This window comes from Octopus bimaculoides, chromosome 15 (assembly GCF_046866305.1).
Source record: "Octopus bimaculoides isolate indiv1 chromosome 15, ASM4686630v1, whole genome shotgun sequence".
NCBI classification, from domain to species: Eukaryota; Metazoa; Mollusca; class Cephalopoda; order Octopoda; family Octopodidae; genus Octopus; species Octopus bimaculoides.
Window position 1 is genome coordinate 11,398,790 of NC_142942.1, and position 18,492 is coordinate 11,417,281.

At 37.3% G+C, this 18,492-nt stretch overlaps 1 protein-coding gene across 7 annotated transcripts in view; it reads right to left on the reverse strand.

Annotated features, from left to right (window-relative positions):
• Window positions 1–12,396, reverse strand: part of LOC106874663 (anoctamin-4-like) — a 97,617-nt gene extending 85,221 nt beyond the window's left edge. Inside the window, exon 1 of one of the 7 annotated variants that reach the window (XM_089363432.1) lies at window positions 12,278–12,396. In XM_089363432.1, coding sequence (XP_089219558.1) covers window positions 12,278–12,345 — 68 coding nt within the window. In that variant the 5' untranslated portion in view covers window positions 12,346–12,396. Of the gene's footprint in view, window positions 1–6,566; window positions 6,778–9,689; window positions 9,918–10,603; window positions 11,043–12,277 lie in introns of those variants that run through there. The other 6 variants (XM_089363430.1, XM_089363442.1, XM_089363436.1 and 3 more) reach the window with 6 other exon arrangements.
• Between the last annotated feature and the right edge of the window lie 6,096 nt (window positions 12,397–18,492).

Genomic DNA, 18,492 nt, shown 5'->3' on the forward strand with positions numbered 1-18,492 from the left:
ACAGCATATTAGGAAGTCAGGGTACTTGATTCCATGCAAAAAATCTGAATTCTTTTTTTCTTAGTGGAAATCGTGTGGGTGTTACCAAAATTTGACTCAAAAAAGGAAAAGGCACTCTGTGTTCATGTTTCTAACTGCCAACAACCATGTTTTGGAAAGCGGCAGCTTCTTGTCTGAGAGTAGGCTTCTTCATGGTCAATCTCAAGAAAAGCTGGAAACTTCTCCCAGGAACGAGTTACTCTTGGCGAAGAAAGAGCATGACATTCTCAATGGCCAGACATCACTGGATGGCTAATTTGGGTCAGAAAGTTCAAAGCATTGTCGACAACGACCCTTGTGAACCAGTGACACGCATAGTGACAGACTCTATCATCAGATGTGTGGTAGTCGTCTGTGTAATGAGAAGTTTGCTTCTCAACCACATGGTATTGAGTTGTCCCACTGTGTGGGCCCCTTATGCACAAGCGTCTCCTTAGGGTTATAGCAGAAGACACTTGCCCCAGGTACCATGCAGAAGACTGAACCTAAAACCATGTGGGTGGGAAGCAAACTTCTTAACTGTACAGCCATGCCTGTGCCTATAGATAGATATATACAGGCGTTGCTGTGCGGTAAGAAGCTTACTTCCCAACCACATGGTTTTGGGTTCAGTCCCACTGCGTGGCACCTTGGGCAAGTATCTTCTACATGTGTGTGTGTATGTTTGTGTTTGTCCCCTGACCATCACTTGATAACCGATGCTGGTGTACTTACGTCCCCATAACTTAGCGATTCGGTAAAAGAGACCTATAGAATAAGTACTAGGCTTACAAAGAACAAGTCCTGGGGTCGATTTGCTCGACTAAAGGCGGTGTTCCAGCATGGCCGCAGTCAAATGACTGAAACAAGTAAAAGTGTACATTATACATACATATAAACACACACTCACACACACACATATATACAGCTTACGCCCATGCATATTTTGTTTATATATTGCCACTTATTTTAAGTACACTAAAATTATTTTAATGACTATCTCCTTCCCCCTTGACACACTACCTCAGAATTTAGGACACTTTATTGCACTTCTCCTCATGACATGAAAGTTGATGAATCCACAACACATGCAGTATTTATGAACACATGCACACACACACACACACACACACAATGTAACTATTCTTTATCTGTTTCAGTCATTAGATTGTGGCTTTACTGGGGCACTACCATTGAAGGGTCTAGTTGAACAAATCAACCCCAGTACATTATTTTTTTTGTGTGTGTGTTTTAGCCGAGTACTTATTCTATCAATCTCTTTTTGTCAAACTGCTAAGTTACAGAGGCATAAACAGAGCAACATCAGTTGTCTATGGTTAGGGGACAAGCACAAAAACAAAGACATATACACAAATATACGTACATACATACATGCATACATACAAACATTGCATATGTGAAATTTATCCTTCATCTTATTTCTCATAGACCTACCTAACTGGACAAAGTCCCATGTTAGGCTGTAAGAATAATGACAGAAATAACAATGACATGATAACCATTTCTGCTATAGGCACAAGGCCTGGAATTTTGCAAGAGGGGGATAGTGGATTACATAAATCCCAGTGCTCAACTGGTACGTATTTTATAAACCCAGAAAGGATAAACTCAGAACATAGAGATGGACAAAATGTGAATAAGCTTTTTTGTCTGGCATGCTAATGATTCTGCAAGCTTGACAACGATGATGATAATAATAATTGTTTGGGGTGAAGCAGGAAACCATAGTAAATTAACTAACATTCAGTCGGTCACAATCTGCCAGCCATATGTCAGAATCTCTTTGTCACTGCCAGGACAAAATCTTTCTTCTTTGTTTCAGATGCAGAAGGCAGACACAAACTGAAAGACTTGTTTTTTTGAACTGGCAGGAAGGGAATGATTTCTGATAGCAATTTTCTTGGCTTGACTTCTGTATCCAACGGAAAGGAGTAGTGCTCCAGAAACTGGTCTTTAAGTTTGCATTTTTTGCCTTCTGCACCTGGAACAAAGAAAAATGCTTTTGTTCTGGCAGTGACAAAAAGGTTCTCATACATGGCTGATAGTTCTAACTGACAGACTGTTAGTTAGTTTGCTATTGTCTCTTGCACCATGATGAATCACTTCAAACATTTATTATAATTGTCATTGTTACTTCTGCCATTATTATCAATGCTTAGTAGGGAAGTTTGTTTGTTCAATTTGTTTGGGCTATAAGTGACACGCAGTACACTGTATAAAGTAGTTGGTGAATCAAACAGAGACAACACAAGGTTTGAGAGGACTCTTTAGTCTTGCTGAGGTTAAGATTAAGACAGCCCTTGTAGTGCTGGTACTATGAAAAAATACATCCAGCACACTCAGTAAAGTAGTTGGTGTTAGGAATAGTATCCATTAACAGAAACTATTATGAAATTGAGACATTATGAAATTGAAACATTATGAAACTGAGACATTGGATTAAGAGATGGTCCTCCAACTCATTGGATCCTCTCAAACCATCCAACTCATGCCAATATGGAGAGCTAACACAAAAATAGTGATAATAATGACTCACAGACAATAATAAAAGTATTAATATAAACATATACAAATACACCACTTATTAAGTTTTGTTCATATTTTCGTATTTAATACAAATAAGTGACACAACTGTAGTTATGAAGTACAACCCTTTCCAGATTACTGAATTTTTTTTCAACCAGGGGTGGTCACCTAGGTCGATACACTTTAAATTGAACAAATATTAAATTTACTTTAATAATCAAATGAAGTACAGGTACATGTACATTAGTATAAATGATACAAGTTTATTAATACTGTACTGTGCAAGGTACTGTGAAATAGGGCTGCCAGGTAAACTAGTCTAGCAGATGTGGGAATTTGAAGTTTCTGCTCAAGGTGCCACACAGTAGGACTGGGCCCAAAACCAGGTGGTTGCAAAGGGACCTTCTTATCGACATGGCCATGTCTGCACCTTTAACGATAATTTCTAATTTAGGCCATCAGCTGGTTAAATCGATTTTGGTCCTTGACTGGTACTTTATTTTATTGACTCCAAACAGATGAAAGGTGAAGTTGATTGATCTGAGCAGGGTTTGAACTCAGAATCAAAAGAGCTGGAAGAAATACCACAAGGTATTTTGTTCTATGCTCTAATAATTATGCCAGACCACTGATCTACTACAAAAAATAGCAACCAAATCTCCCTAAAACCATGTATCTTTACAAAAGGGCAAGACACATTAATGTAGTCTTACATTATAATAGGATAATGACAGCATGGCTAGTTTTTGATTATATAGACTCAGGCATGGCTGTGAGATGGAGAAGCTTGTTTCTCAACAGTGTGGTTCCAGGTTCAGTCCCATTGTGTGACACCTTGGGCAAGTGTCTTTTACTATAGCCCCAGGCTGATCAGAGCCTTGTGAGTAGATTTGGTAGACAGAAACTGAAAAGAACCTTGTCTCATACACACACACACATGTGTGTACATGCTGCTGTCTCCTTGTCTTGATATCATGTTGTAAACAAGTGTCACTGTCATGCAACTGGTGTCCTTTGTTTGTTATCTTCTGTAAAGCCATCTGACCATGGTGAAATATTATCTTATTTGGAAACAGGTAAGGGTTGGCAACAGGAAGAGTGTTCTGACTAGAAAACCCACCTAAAGAAATTCCATCCAACTGACCCACTTAGAAATGTGGGCATTAAAATGATGATGATGATGATAAATGCTAATGAATTACACTGCTTATCAACCCCAAAGCGATGAATGGCAGTGTTGAACTTGGTTAGATTCGAACTCATAATGTAGAGAGCTGGAACAAGTAACATAAGGCACTCAAACCACAGCTCTACCATTTTGTTATTTCATAAAAAATTCTAAAAATGGATGAGTACACGTGTGTGTGAAGGGGTTTCCTGTAATCGCCCACTTACAAATCTTATGATGTAATTTATCTAGATCAACATAACATGGAACAGCCCATCCTTTTCTCCTTTTCAAAGCCATACCCATTGTATATTTTGAATTCCTATCTCTGTAGGCTTAACAAAGCACTTACTGTCACTTACAGTGATGAACTGTTATATGATATAGTATCACCCAGCTGGACTGTGGCATTTGAAATTGTAACTTTGTAATAAGTTGTAGGATATCATATTTTATTCATGGAACACAGCTCTTCCTTCTTCTCTCACATTTTCTCATATACAAATACACACACACATGTGTGTGTGTGTGTGTGTATTAAATATGTATATGTATGGATATATATATATCCAACAAGTCTTTCTTCCTGATACCTTGGTAGCTTCTTAGCTGAAGTGAAGACAGCATGTTCTTTGTCTATCTCCTTACCTTCTTGGAAGTTTTAGGTAAAATTATACTAATGTGTCCATCTGTTTAATTTAATTCTATGTCTTTGTGCAGCTGAGGATTGCTCTGCATTTAAATTGATGTAATGGTTGCATTGCTCAATTAAATGGAGTTGCTTGAAATGATCGTACTGCATTAACTTTGGATATCCTTGTTGCTTATTTTGATTTTAATCAACTTATTTTGAAACTGTTTGGATAATACCCTACTAAATTCTGGTGCCTCAACTTAAGTACCTAATTCACCTGAATCTATCTATCTATCTATGTATATATATATGTAAATATATGTGTATATATATATATATATATATATATATATATAATTAATAAGTCTAAGGGTAGCAAAAAATTAAGAAATTTAATTTACTGCCAGTGGTGTAGCGAGAAAAAAAATTAGTCAACAGACTATATATTATTCATGTAAAATACAGTGTACATTTAATACACATCAGAGATGCCCATCTCTGATGTGTATTAAATGTACACTGTATTTTACACACACACACACACACACACACACATATATATATATATATATATATATATATATATATACATACACACACACACATATATTTATATATGCATGTGTATATATATATAAACATGTATATACACATGCCTCAATTTACACAGATTTATCGATGACAAACAGCTGTATTACAACCCCATGTTAGTAGTTCATAAAGTAAACACAGTGCTTTGTTAAATGTAGTTGAGTTACAAATTGATAAGCTGTGTAGTTAATCAGTAATCTAATGAGCTATTAAACCTTTATGAATAATGTAAAGTACTTGTTTGAGGGATGAATAAGAGTGACACTATCTCCTGGAATTATGCAGCCAGTGGGAGGTGGGATGACTATGTGGTTGTGTGAATGCTAGAAATAGCAGTCAAATATCTCTCAAACCACAACTTACTAGTTCAAAAAAAGAGCAAGTTGGATAACGAAGTTCTGAGTTCTTTGCACAATAGAATAAATAAATGGGATGGTAATAGTTGGTGTGTTTTTGATAGTAAAATTACACAATCAAGGCTGACCTAATGTTAAAAAAAAAAAGAATGACTATGTAATATTAAAATTATTTTAGAGTATTTTAGTAGATTCACTGAAGCATATTACCACAATATGACATTATAAATGAGTAAGTCGCTGTGTTAGGAAATATGGGGCGAAAACATTTCTAAATATTCTATGCATGTGTAGGTGGTGTGTACACGTATATATATGAATGTGTTTGTGTATGCATGTGTGTGTGAGCAGTAATTTATGTTTTGTGTGTATAAGAGAGTGTATGTGTCTATGAGAGTGTTTGTGTGTGCATATATGTGAAAGTGAGTAGATATGTGTGTGTTTATGTGAGAAAGCTAATTAGTATTTTGCATATGTAAGAGAGTACATTCACTAGTGTAGCTAGAGTGTGTGTCAGCCGGGGTGGCCCTTCCGCTTTCCGCCCCCGGACCCCACAAAAAACACATATTGCCTAAAGCAGACCTAAAAGTGTTGCCCCTACGCCTCCCCGCCAGTTATGCTAGTTAGTACATGTGTGTATTTATCTGTGCATGTGTGTGTGTGTGTGTGTGTATATATATGTATATATGAGTGTGTGTATGTTTGTGAATATATGTGTAAACATGTGCATGTGAGTGTGCGAGGAAGAATACAGTAATCATTCGCTATACCGCGGTTCACTTATCACGCCCTCAGTACATCGAGGGTTTTATGTAAATTTATATCGCGGGTTTAAGGTGGCGAGCTGCCAGAAACGTTACACGCCGGGCGAAATGCTTAGTAGTATTTCCGTTCTGAGTTCAAATTCTGCCAAGGTCGACTTTGCTTTTCATCTTTTCGGGGTCGATAAATTAAGTACCAGTTGCGTACAGGAGACAATCTAATCGACTGGCCCCCTCCCTCAAAATTTCGGGCCTTGTGCCTAGAGTAGAAAACAGTATAACGCGGGTTTCTGCGGCCGATAGGTATTTTTATTTTTTTAGATTTTTAATTATTTCTGTGGTAAAATAAGCATTTTCACACCTAAAAATTAAAAAATTAATTATTAAATAAAAATATAACACAGTACTGCATTGTATAACACATTAACTAAAATATATTTTTTTAAAATACGTAGTGTACCGTAGATGAGTAAACAAAGAATCGCACATACTGTATGGGAAACGAAACTCGGGCGGCGAGTGTGTGGTATTGTTTTGCAATTGTGTGTAAAACCGTGAATTTATTTCAAGTTCTACGGTATCGTCAAAACATTCTGCACCTTCTAAAAATATACAGTACTGTTTCTACTTCGCGGATTTTCACCTATCGCGTGGGGTTTGGGAACGTAACACCCGCGATAGTCGAGAGATTACTGTATGTATATAAGTGTGTGTGCGTGAAAACAAATTTGTATTTCCTGTATTAGAGGCTGTGTGTGTGGGTGTGTGTTGTAGAATGTGTAAACAATTATTTCTGTTATGGGTGTGAGTGAGAATTATATGTGTGTGTGTTTCTATGTATATTTGTTAGTGTGTATATGTACGTATGTGAGAACAGTAATCTGTTGATGTGAAAGAATATTATGTATGTGTGATGTGTGCGTGAATAGAATTTCTTCCTTGCATGTATTGTTGGAAAGAGTATACGCATATTTGCTTGTGAGTACACACACACACAAACACCTGGGTGTGTATGTATGCATGTATATATATATATATATATATATATATATATCAACATGTTGAGACTTATGAAGGTGACAAAGGACCGAGATATGTGGCACATTGCTGTAATCAAGAAGACCTGCCCACCACGACAGAATTGATATCCTAGAACCAAGGTGCCATGTAAAACACATTGGTACTGGTGCCACATAAAAAGCACTGGTGATGGGGGCCACGTAAAAAAGCACCCAGTGCACTCTGTAAAGTGGTTGGTTTTAGTAAGGGAATCCAGTTGTAGAAACCAAGCCAAAACAGACTGTGGAACCTGGTGTGGTCCCTGGTCTTGCCAGCTCCTGTCAAGCCATCCGACTCATGTTAGCATGGAAAATATATATATATATATATATATATATATATATACCACATGGTTCCGGGTTCAGTCCCACTCCGTGGCACCTTGGGCAAGTGTCTTCTACTATAGCCTCAGGCCGACCAAAGCCTTGTGAGTGGATTTGGTTGACGTTCGTCGTATATATGTATATATATATATGTATGTGTGTGTATATGTTTGTGTGTCTGTGTTTGTCCCCCCAACATCGCTTGACAACCAATGCTGGTTTGTTTATGTCTCCGTAACTTAGCGGTTCAGCAAAAGTGACTGATAGAATAAGTACTAGGCTTACAAAGAATAAGTCCTGGGGTCTTTTACTCGACTAAAGGCGGTGCTCCAGCATGGCCACAGTCAAATGACTGAAACAAGTATAAGAGTATAATATATATCTATATATAAAGATATAGATATGCACTTTGGTTTAATTGTTTATGTTTGTGAATGTGTGTGTGTGTGTGTGTGTGTGCTTGTCTTAGAGCAATGGTTTTCAACCATTTTTTGCCTATAGACCCCTTCGTTTCCTGTTTTACTCTACAGGACCTCCATAGCCATTTGGTGATTAGAAAAAAATCCTACTACATTTTCATAATTAAATGTAATTAGGAATTATATAAAAAAATTTTTTAATATTTTGTGTATTGTAAAAGGATAACCAGTTTATTGCAGATAAATTTTAACAACAAAATTTGAGTATGTCCCCTGGTCCTCCTCTTCATCATCATCATCATTCAATTTCAATAGAATCCAGCTACAATTGTCTGCTTACTGTCATAGTTTTCTTAATCAGTTATGGTCCAATGGTCAGGTGCCTAGCCCTGGCCATCAGTAAGAATTGAATCCCTACATGAAATTTGAACTCAGAATACAAAATGTTTGAATAGATGCCATGAGGCATTTCACCTGTTGTTCTACGAATTCTACCAGTCTGTTGCCCTGGATTGGTCCCTTGTCAGGATGAAAGGCTAAATTGACCAAGGCAGTATTTGAACACAGTGTGCAGAGAGCCAAAGCAAATACTGTGTGACATTGTTCCCAGTGCTCTAACAAGTTTGCCACTTCACCCTCCTGCATGCAAGCCTATGATAACTCAATTATGTTGTATGGATGTGAGATACAGTCTCAGTCTAGGGGCCTTAACAGCCACCTGATTTCCTATGGGTACCAAAACACTTCCCATGATTATGGGATACCAGTGGTTCAGATTTCATATGCAACCAATGACTACACACAGTATGAGTTAGGAACGCCAGCTAAGACTGTTTGGTTATATTGCTTGATATTTTTGAGTTTGATCCTGTGTGTTGTGTTCTCTTCCCTGAGGATCCAGCTGGGGTGACTGCTTATGTTGGTCAGCCATATGTCACATAGTCCTAACAGATAAGGAAATGTCTCACAGAGAGGGTGACTGACTGGGATACTGCTTGGACGGACGCCTGGGATGACTCAAGCAAGTACCAACAAATGGTGGCTGCAGCGACACACTGCAAGAGCAATGCCCCAGCACCTGACCTGATCTGATGTGAGATATGGATACACTCCAAAAAAGCATTGAGATGAATTTGTCAGCATTCAAAATGAAATGCTTTATCTGCACAATTTTAGTCACAACTTAACATGTTTAGCTGGGGAAAGGAGAAAGATGCTTTGAATTAACAAGAGAAATTGAATTAACAAGAGAATGCTAGGGTTTAATCATCGGTGGAGTGAGTAAATCACTTGTAAATGAAATTATGTCTGGGGAAAATAGGAAGTTAAAAGGAGAAAAAAGAGTGACCAAAATGAAACTGCATCAGTGATATTGAAGTTGATTGAGATGAGGACATCAGAATGAATGCATAAAGAAAATCCCAAACTGAAAAAGATGGAAAATATCAGTTAAAAAATTCAAGTGCCCCAATGGTAGAGATGCTATGGGCATGGCTACAGTGTAATGCACAATAGTCTTGTGTGTTGAAAGCTAGTTGTCTCGGTTGTGAACACAATGCAGTACTGCTTACATAATACAAACCCTAACCCTCCCTTGTATCAATACTTTATCAAACTTCTCGTCATAAGACACAAATATCCTTTGGTTTTTTACTGAACTGACTGGTATGAACACAAATAACTATTAGCTGAATATTCACAGGAAGAGCTTGAAATTAGGACGTGAAATTTGAGAAATATTAAATCACTGGTTGCGTAATGATTAATATTTCTCCGGAAAATTAAAATATTGAACTGAATCAGCATTACTAACCTATATGTCTGTTCCAAAGCCGTAATGGATAGTGGTTGTAACATTTTATTCTGGTTTCTTGTTACGTCCAGGAGAAAACATATCTCATAACTATTGCTTGGTTATTAGAACACAAGGTAACACACAAATGTTCTGTTTTTATAAATTTAGAAATCCACTACTATAGAAACAGTGAGACACAACCGATTTAAATCAATACCTCTCTCTCTCTCCCTCTCTCTTACTTTTGTTTTGCTTGGCAGGTTTCCCAACTACCCGGATATTTTATTTACTACATTCTCTGCACTAATAATATACTCAATCAATCTATATATCCATATTTGTTCATTTTGTCTTAGTATAGCCAAGTAAATTGATTTATTTACATTTTCCTTACCAGATCTATCCATCAATGGGCTGTCACCTGTACTGACACGGGTTGTGTAGGAATATACATCACATGCATATACACACAGAAATATATTTATCAGCTGCGTACTTGTGCTATAAATAGATGAAATTGTGGGAATTTTCCCAGTCAAATAGCATTTGATTGCAGATGGTGTCTGCCAGGCACTGGACAGCTAGCCAAGAAGTTACCGGTTCATAATCTAACACTGGCATAGTGTTGTTGCTATAACAAAGACACATAACTCTGCATGGCCATGTTAACTTAGTTCCACTTACCATAGAATGGTTATAATCAGCTTACATACAAGGACAGAAGCACTGAAATCCCGAGAAGAACCAATCTGCACTGCAGCCTGCAGGAGACTGTGGCTGACCAACTGTCTGAAGAATGAATACCCAAGACAGTTATACAATGAGTACCACCAGAAGGATGAAGAAACAGATAAATTAGATAGATAGATAGATAGATAGATAGATAGAGAGGGGGGGGAGACAGACAGACTCAAGAAAACATGGTATATTACCTTTGATGAAGATCTGAAGGGACGTAGCATCACTTGGGAAGATGCAAACATCTATGGTAAAAATTGAAATGATTGGAAGCATTTTGCTGTCTAATGTACAGGCCTACTACATAGGTGAAGTGGGATGGAGTACTCAGACAGGGTAAAAACTTCCTCTGTGTCAAGAAAATCCAGACTTTCAACAGCACATTAACAACTAATAATTACAATACTAACCACAACTATAAGAATCAAACAATAACTGTTTGTCCTCTTCACAGTAGTAAAGTACCTCTTGAAGCTACACTCAAAGAAGTTCAGTCCGTCAGTATTCAATGTAACTCAACATTTCTGCATTATTTAACAGTAAACTCCACAGTTACAGAGTACACAACACCTATAAAAGCTGGCTTCGTGTAACATGAAATTGTGTCATTACATGCATATGCTAAGTTTAACTGGTTGGAACAGTTGATGTCTCTTAATTTACATATAACTTGTTGAGCTTATTGACACCACCCACTTATAATATCCACTTATAATATCTGGTGGGAACAGCTGTGTTTACTTGACTTATTACAATTTTTGGCTGCAATGAAATAAAGGAATTTTAATGTTATATATATATTTTTCAGAAATGTGGACACAATAAAATTCAAAGAACCATTCTTCAATGACAACAAGAGTGCCAATAATGATAATGATACAGTTTATGTTATTTTTTTGTCGCTTTTTCTTTCTTTTCCCCCCTTTTGATGAAAGATTTCAATCCAGAAAGTTGAAAATATTTCTATGTTCATTTTTCTTTAAGCATTAAACTAATACCGTAAAGTGGTTGGCATCTGGAAGGGCATCCAGCTGTAAAAATCATACCAAAACTGAATTTGCCTGTACTGGTGCCACATAAAAAAGCACTCAGTCCACTCTGTGGAGTGGTTGGTGTTAGGAAGGGCATCCAGCTGTAAAAATCGTGGCAAAACAGATACAGTAGCCTAGGATCAACTGTCAACTGTCCTACCTATGCATGATGGAAGATGGCCGTTAAACGATGACTATATGTGTGTGTGTGTGTGTGTGTATACGCACACACATCATCATTATTTGATGTCCATTGTTCATGTTGGCATGGGTTGGACTGTATGTATATATATATATATATATTTATATATATATATATATATATATATATGTATATATTCATATTCACACATATACATAAATATATATAGCAAATACCTAAATACCATGTAGTATTTACATCCTTAAAGTGATGACAGTTAATATATGAATTCAGCTATTTCTTGAATTGAGTACCAGATTGACTACTTTGGTGAATATAATTAACTAAAACCCTTGCAGCTGGTGCTCCAGTATTGCCACAGTCCAATGACTTGAAGCAATAAAATTATATATGGATTAACATTTGATTAATTTTTAAATAGAGGTTAAGCATGCTTCAGCAACTGAGGATTTAGGCAGAGTGTGGTAAATTGTTGGGTTATATAGTTGGTCAAGTTACTATTGTGGCAGACTACTTTAAGAAGTATTGACAGTTGATGTGTGTGCAGCAACATAGTGAGATCTCACTTATCGTCAACAACTGCTCTAAATTAATTTGCAGGAAAAAAAAAAGGTTTAATCTTTGTGTGTGTTATTAAAATGAGTGGGGAACAAATTACATGAAGACAAACATACGTAACATTTGTAGGCTGCTCCAGACTGGGGGAAGCTTCATACAGTTTGAATCGCCGTAGGAAAAGCATATGGAGTTAAAGAATTCCTGTAAAAGTTGCAGCTCTGTAGATGCAATAATGATGACAAAAGGAGGGAGAGAGAGAGAGAGACAGGTAAGCTGAATATGCAGGTAGCAATTTCAGAGATAAGATAAAGTGTGTCTATACGACAAATCTTTGTCAATCAGCCAAGTGGCATTTTTCTTAGAAATATATTTTAGGATGTTTGAGAGTGCATCAGTAGCACTGTTTTATTTTAGGTGTAAAAACAATAAGTGCAGACATAGGCGTGTGGTTAAGAAGTTTGCCTCACAACAGCAAGGTCTCAGGTTCAGTTTCACTGGGTGGCACTTTGGACAAGTGTCATGTTAATTTTCAGGGTGACATTTGAAGACAGAAACTTAACTGTGGTATATGTGTGTGTGTGTGTGTGCATGCTTCTCTCTCTCTCTCTTACTCTCTTTATACATATATATATATATATATACAAAAGCGCGAAATTGCGTTTGACCCTCTGGCAGATAACTGATGAGGACTTGGTGACCAGTATCTGTTTTTCATTTGTTTGTACATTTATTGTAAATTTACAGAAGTAAATAGACACCCTTATAATTATCAAAATTTCTTTAAATCTGAAATTATACATTCAAGTTATTTATTAATTGTTATAATGTGAATATTTAATATTTAGTAGACATTCCCTTTGTATTTTGACTCTTTATACCAGACGAACTTAGCACTTCAATAAAATAGCACCAAAAAAGCACTGAGATAAATATAATGGACTAAAATTCTTGGAACTAGTACACCAGGATGGCTGCATTCCAATGACTGATACCAGTGAAAGAATATTATATAAATAAATTAGAAAGTCATTAGATTAATCAACAAAAAGCAAGTTATTGAATCAGAGATGTCTAAATTGGTTGTGTGTTGGACTAAGGAGGTGAACAGTTCATGTGTCAGCGACATCAATGCCACACTCAGTACCAAACCATTTAACATCCATTGGCTTTCAAAAGATTGTATGGGTTAGCATTCAGGAAAGGAACCAATCTTTCCAAGAAACATTCAAGAAAAATTAATCAGTGTCAATGATTTCTATAGACTATTGTGGATTGATTTGTCAGAGGTTTAACTTGGGCATCTATAGCAAAGAATGGGCAGGGAGAGAATTCTTTAAAGCTGAAGCTCTGGGTAGGTGGGTCACAAAGAGAGAGACAGGTATATGGTGTATGCAGCTTGCTACTTCAGGGACTGTTGTAATAGTGACAAAAGAGGCAGGAAGACATTATGTGTTTGTAAAATGAATCGTTGCCAATCAGCAGAAATGGTTGATTGCTTTCCAAGTCTAGGATATTTGTGGGAGTATGTGTGTATTTATATATATATACACATACATACATCTATGTACACACACACATATGTATGTATATATATATATATATATATATTGTTGTTGGCACTCCGTCGCTTACGATGTCGAGGGTTCCAGTTGATCCGATCAATGGAACAGCCTGCTTGTGAAATTAGCGTGCAAGTGGCTGAGCACTCCATAGACACGTGTGCCCTTAACGTAGTTCTCGGGGATATTCAGCGTGACACAGTGTGACAAGGCTGACCCTTTGAATTACAGGCACAACAGAAACAGGAAGAGTGAGAGAAAGTTGTGGTGAAAGAGTACAGCAGGGTTCGCCACCATCCCCTGCCAGAGCCTCATGGAGCTTTAGGTATTTTCGCTCAATAAACACTCACAACGCCTGGTCTGGGAATCGAAACCGCGAGTCCGCTGCCCTAACCACTGGACCATTGCACCTCTTTCTCTCTCTCTCTATATATATATACAAAGATGTAATGTAGTCAGTGGTTAGACCTTAGAAGGTCTAGAACCAACAGACCTCGAGACTAGAAGGAGGTGAGTTTTTATAGCTGACAGTAGGCTCAAATGTAGTCTAGAACAGACTGTCTCATGTGATTTATTTGGAGGCTGCAATTGGATTGGTTACATATTAGTGTGCAATAGAGTAAAAGACAATTTGCACCAATATCGACCAATCAGAGTGGTAGACATAACGGGATCCAAAACAGTGCCAAAGGTTAGCTGTTACCTGCTACGTTCGCATATATGTATATATAATAGAGAGAGGAAGTTCACTAGAGTTTGCTACACACATTTTTTCCCCCTCATCTTCCTCTGTTTACTACTACGTATCTCTCTTTACCCCTCTCGTTCTTCCTCTGTTACTACTACGTATCTCTTTCCTCCCCCCTCGTTGCTCACCTATTCTTCTACTTCCTCCCTCTACCACTCTCTCTCTCTCTCCCCCTTACACCGGCATGGTCACATGCTTCAGGTCAATAATCCTTTTCTTCCTTGGCTATCGCCGAGAAAACACGCGAACTTACTTCATCCCCACTTTCAAGTTCGTGCCTCATAGCGTTCATACACACATAATTTTTCCCGTCTGGCCATATAGCCTTTTCCGTTTGTTTTCCTGTCTTGTTTTTTTGTCCGCCACTACATTCCTCCATGGCACAGGTTCAATTTGTGTATACAAATTTAATTTGCGGTCCATGGGAAGAGCCGTTTTAACGATGCGTCCTACCCAGCTCTTCGAAACTCCGGTGTTAAAACGGGGGTAGCTGATGAAGGAAAATGTTCTCTATGTGGCTTGTGTGTTTTCTTTACTCTGATTATCACTATTTTCTTGTCTACGTTTTGTTTGCAATGTCCTGTACCCAGATATGCACCTATACATACAGGTGGATGTAGGTATGCACATACCTGTACGTATATATGCATATACTCATTTACTATTTGTTTATATATATATATATAAACTATTTGTTTATATATATATACATAAATAATCAGAAAATGGAGAAAACCTGATTAACAAACACATCGATTGGACCACATTTATAGCTTACTTTTTAATACAAAGCATGACATAAGAAAAAGGTGACGTAACATATCTTACGGCTGTTTCCGATCCCTTGCCAAAATGCTGTCTGTAAATAAATGTGAGAATAAAGTTCTTCATCTTCATAGGACATTCGAATTAAGGCACGGAGCTTCAACAGAGTTAAAAACAAGACCATACAATATAAACAAAGGGAAGAAAGAATAGGAAAGAAAACATGGCCTAGAACAAAAGTCTAGAAGCCTAATATGTTAAGAGCATATAATCTACTATATAGGGACTACGAGGTCCGTCGGTAAAAGCTGACAGTATATTTCATGATGAAGGCGGCGAGCTTGCAGAAATGCTTAGCGGTATTTCGTCTGCCGCTACGTTCTGAGTTCAAATTCCGCCGAGGTCGACTTTACCTTTCATCCATTCGGGGTCGATTAAATAAGTACCAGTTACGCACTGGGGTCGATATAATCGACTTAATCCGCCTGTCCCCTCTGTGTGTAGCCCCTTGTGGGCAGCAAAGAAATAAGAAACGTTAGCACGCCGAGCGTAATGCTTAACGGTATTTCGTCTGCCGCTACGTTCTGAGTTCAAATTCCGCCGAGGTCGACTTTGCCTTTCATCCTTTCGGGGTTGATAAATTAAGTACCAGTTGCATACTGAGTCGATCTAATCGACTGGCCCCCTCCCCCAAAATTTCGGGCCTTGTGCCTAGAGTAGAAAAGAGTGTATTTCAAGATATAACTCAACAGCTTTGCTGTGTTCGTCGCATTTAATTCTATTGGTTTTCTATTCTTTCATCTACATGCACTCGTATATTGGAGCTCAAACAGCTTTATCCTTCACCGTACCAACTCCGTTAAAAGTATGTGTGCGTATATTATATATATATATATATATACACACGCACGCACACATACATATAATGGAGTGAGTAATTAAAGAAAGAGCATTTGTTATTTTAACAAAAGTAATAAATTCTATAATGTAAGGACAAGGCAGAATGAGTCTGGAATCATTAAATACTTCGCTTGATAATTTAGATGTAAATACAACTCTCATTCCCTTTTCCCTTAATGTCAGTATTGTCTAATCTTTTAAGCATCATATCGCTGATAATTCATTCGAATATCCTTTATAACAGGGATAACAAAACAGAACCAGGAATGCGCCGTGATAGAAGTGTCCCAGAAAACGATATAGCACTTGTACTGTTTAACGCACCACGGTGAGTAAATAGAGAATCTAGAAAATGATGAACGTTAAGAGTAACTCGTAAAACATTATTTTTATATGTGTTTACAGCTTCTGCAGCCAGATAGCCCGCAGTGCTTGTATTTCAGTTATCAACCAACATATGTTGATGCCGTGCCAAAAGTGATCTCATACGAGTAGGAATGTCGGGAGATAACTCGAAACTTAGGAGCAACTCAAATTGTAAGGGAGACAACTGGATATAATCCTGTTACTGCTCATTAAGCTCTACAGAATATATCAAAACTGTCAGCAGCCCCAGAGTTCTACGTTTCACTGGCTGGGGAGTGCTCTATATAAGTAATTGGATTGCTAGAAATAACAGCCAAATTGCCTTCAATCTATACACGATTGTCTTAGATAATGCAGGACACATTTAATAGCCTATACACCAATATTTTTCACTTGTATCACTCATTAAACCGCAGTACTTATTCTATCGGTCTTTCTTGCTGAACCACTGGTTTATTTTGAGGTAAACAAACCAAGACACATATATATATGTATAAATATTTTAAAATTGGCACTCTCGAGGATTTCAGCCCATCTGATTCACGGAACGTGCTCCTTAAAGCACATGGTTTCAGGTTCAGTCCCACTGTATGGTACCTTGGCCAAGTGTCTTCTGTAGCCACAAACTCATAATTTAAAAATTATTTTTTAAGTAAAGCATCAGATATTTTTCTGAGTGTGTCAAGTATAAAGACACACTTTGAAGAAAAATTTCTTCATAAACTGGTTACACGGTTCAAATCACTATAATGAATTAAATCATTTCATTCTCTTTTACACGCTTCAGTCATTTGACAGCGGACATGCTGGAGCACTGTCTTTAGTCGAACAAATCGACCCCAGGACTTATTTTCTCTTGTCGAACCGCTAGGTTTCGAAGATATAAACACACCAACATTGGTTGTCAAGCAATGGTAGGACAAACACAGACATAAATACGACAGACTTCTTCCAGTTTCTGTCTACGAAATCCACTTGCTCAATGTGCCACACCTGACTGTTAATATTACATGTACCGTAAAGCAGTGAGCTGGCTCAACCACTCGCATCATTTCGTCTACCTCTATGTTCTGAGTTCAAATTCTGCTGAGGCCAACTTTGTCTTTCACCCTTTCAGGGTCAATAAAATAAGTACCAGCCAAGCACTGGGATCAATATCATCAACTTACCCCTCCCCATAATTGCTGGCCTTGTACAAAAACTTGAAACTAATATTACACACACCTTCATCCTTATTGTTTTAACAGCCACTTTTCCATGCTTGCAGGAGTTGGATGAAATTTGTCAAGGCAGATTTTCTATGGTCAGCTTCCCTTCCTGTTACCAAACCTCCACCATTCCTCAGCAAGGTAAATCTTTCACCTGACCAGACATGTTTTCATAGACAGTTTACAATCGTCCTATGTGGGATTCTATTCATATTCTAGGGTGCATTGTGCAACCATCATTAGCTTTGTACTTGCTACTTTGAAGATGATCATGGATTTTACATGAGTTATTGAGGTAATATTTTACAACCGATGTCTTTCCCATCAACCCTTACTTGTATTTCAAAATATATCTCTTTGTATTTGTTGAAATTCATCGCTTCAATTAGTTTTAAAAATAATGCAAAAAGTTACTAAAATTTGTTGTTAGCTTTAACTTGGATCATGTTGAAATAGTAAACTCTAAGCAAGGCAGTTGGGTTGGCAACAAAAAGATTAGCATACTAGCTTAAAGTGACTTGCCACGAAAAATATTTCAGTAAATTCTATTTAGTTTTGATAAATTTCTAGTCACTCCGATTCTTTAAATCACGTCCCAACTCAGTTTGGGATTGTTGCTTATTCTGTGACACAACCTACATTTCTGTTTTAAAGCAGTTTAAATTAAAACCTTCCATTAAGTTATTTTATATACCAAACACCAGCATAAACGAAAAAGATATATTACTCAAGACAGTTTTTCCTTGTTTTCCAAAATTAATTTTTGTAACCTCCCTGATGTTGAG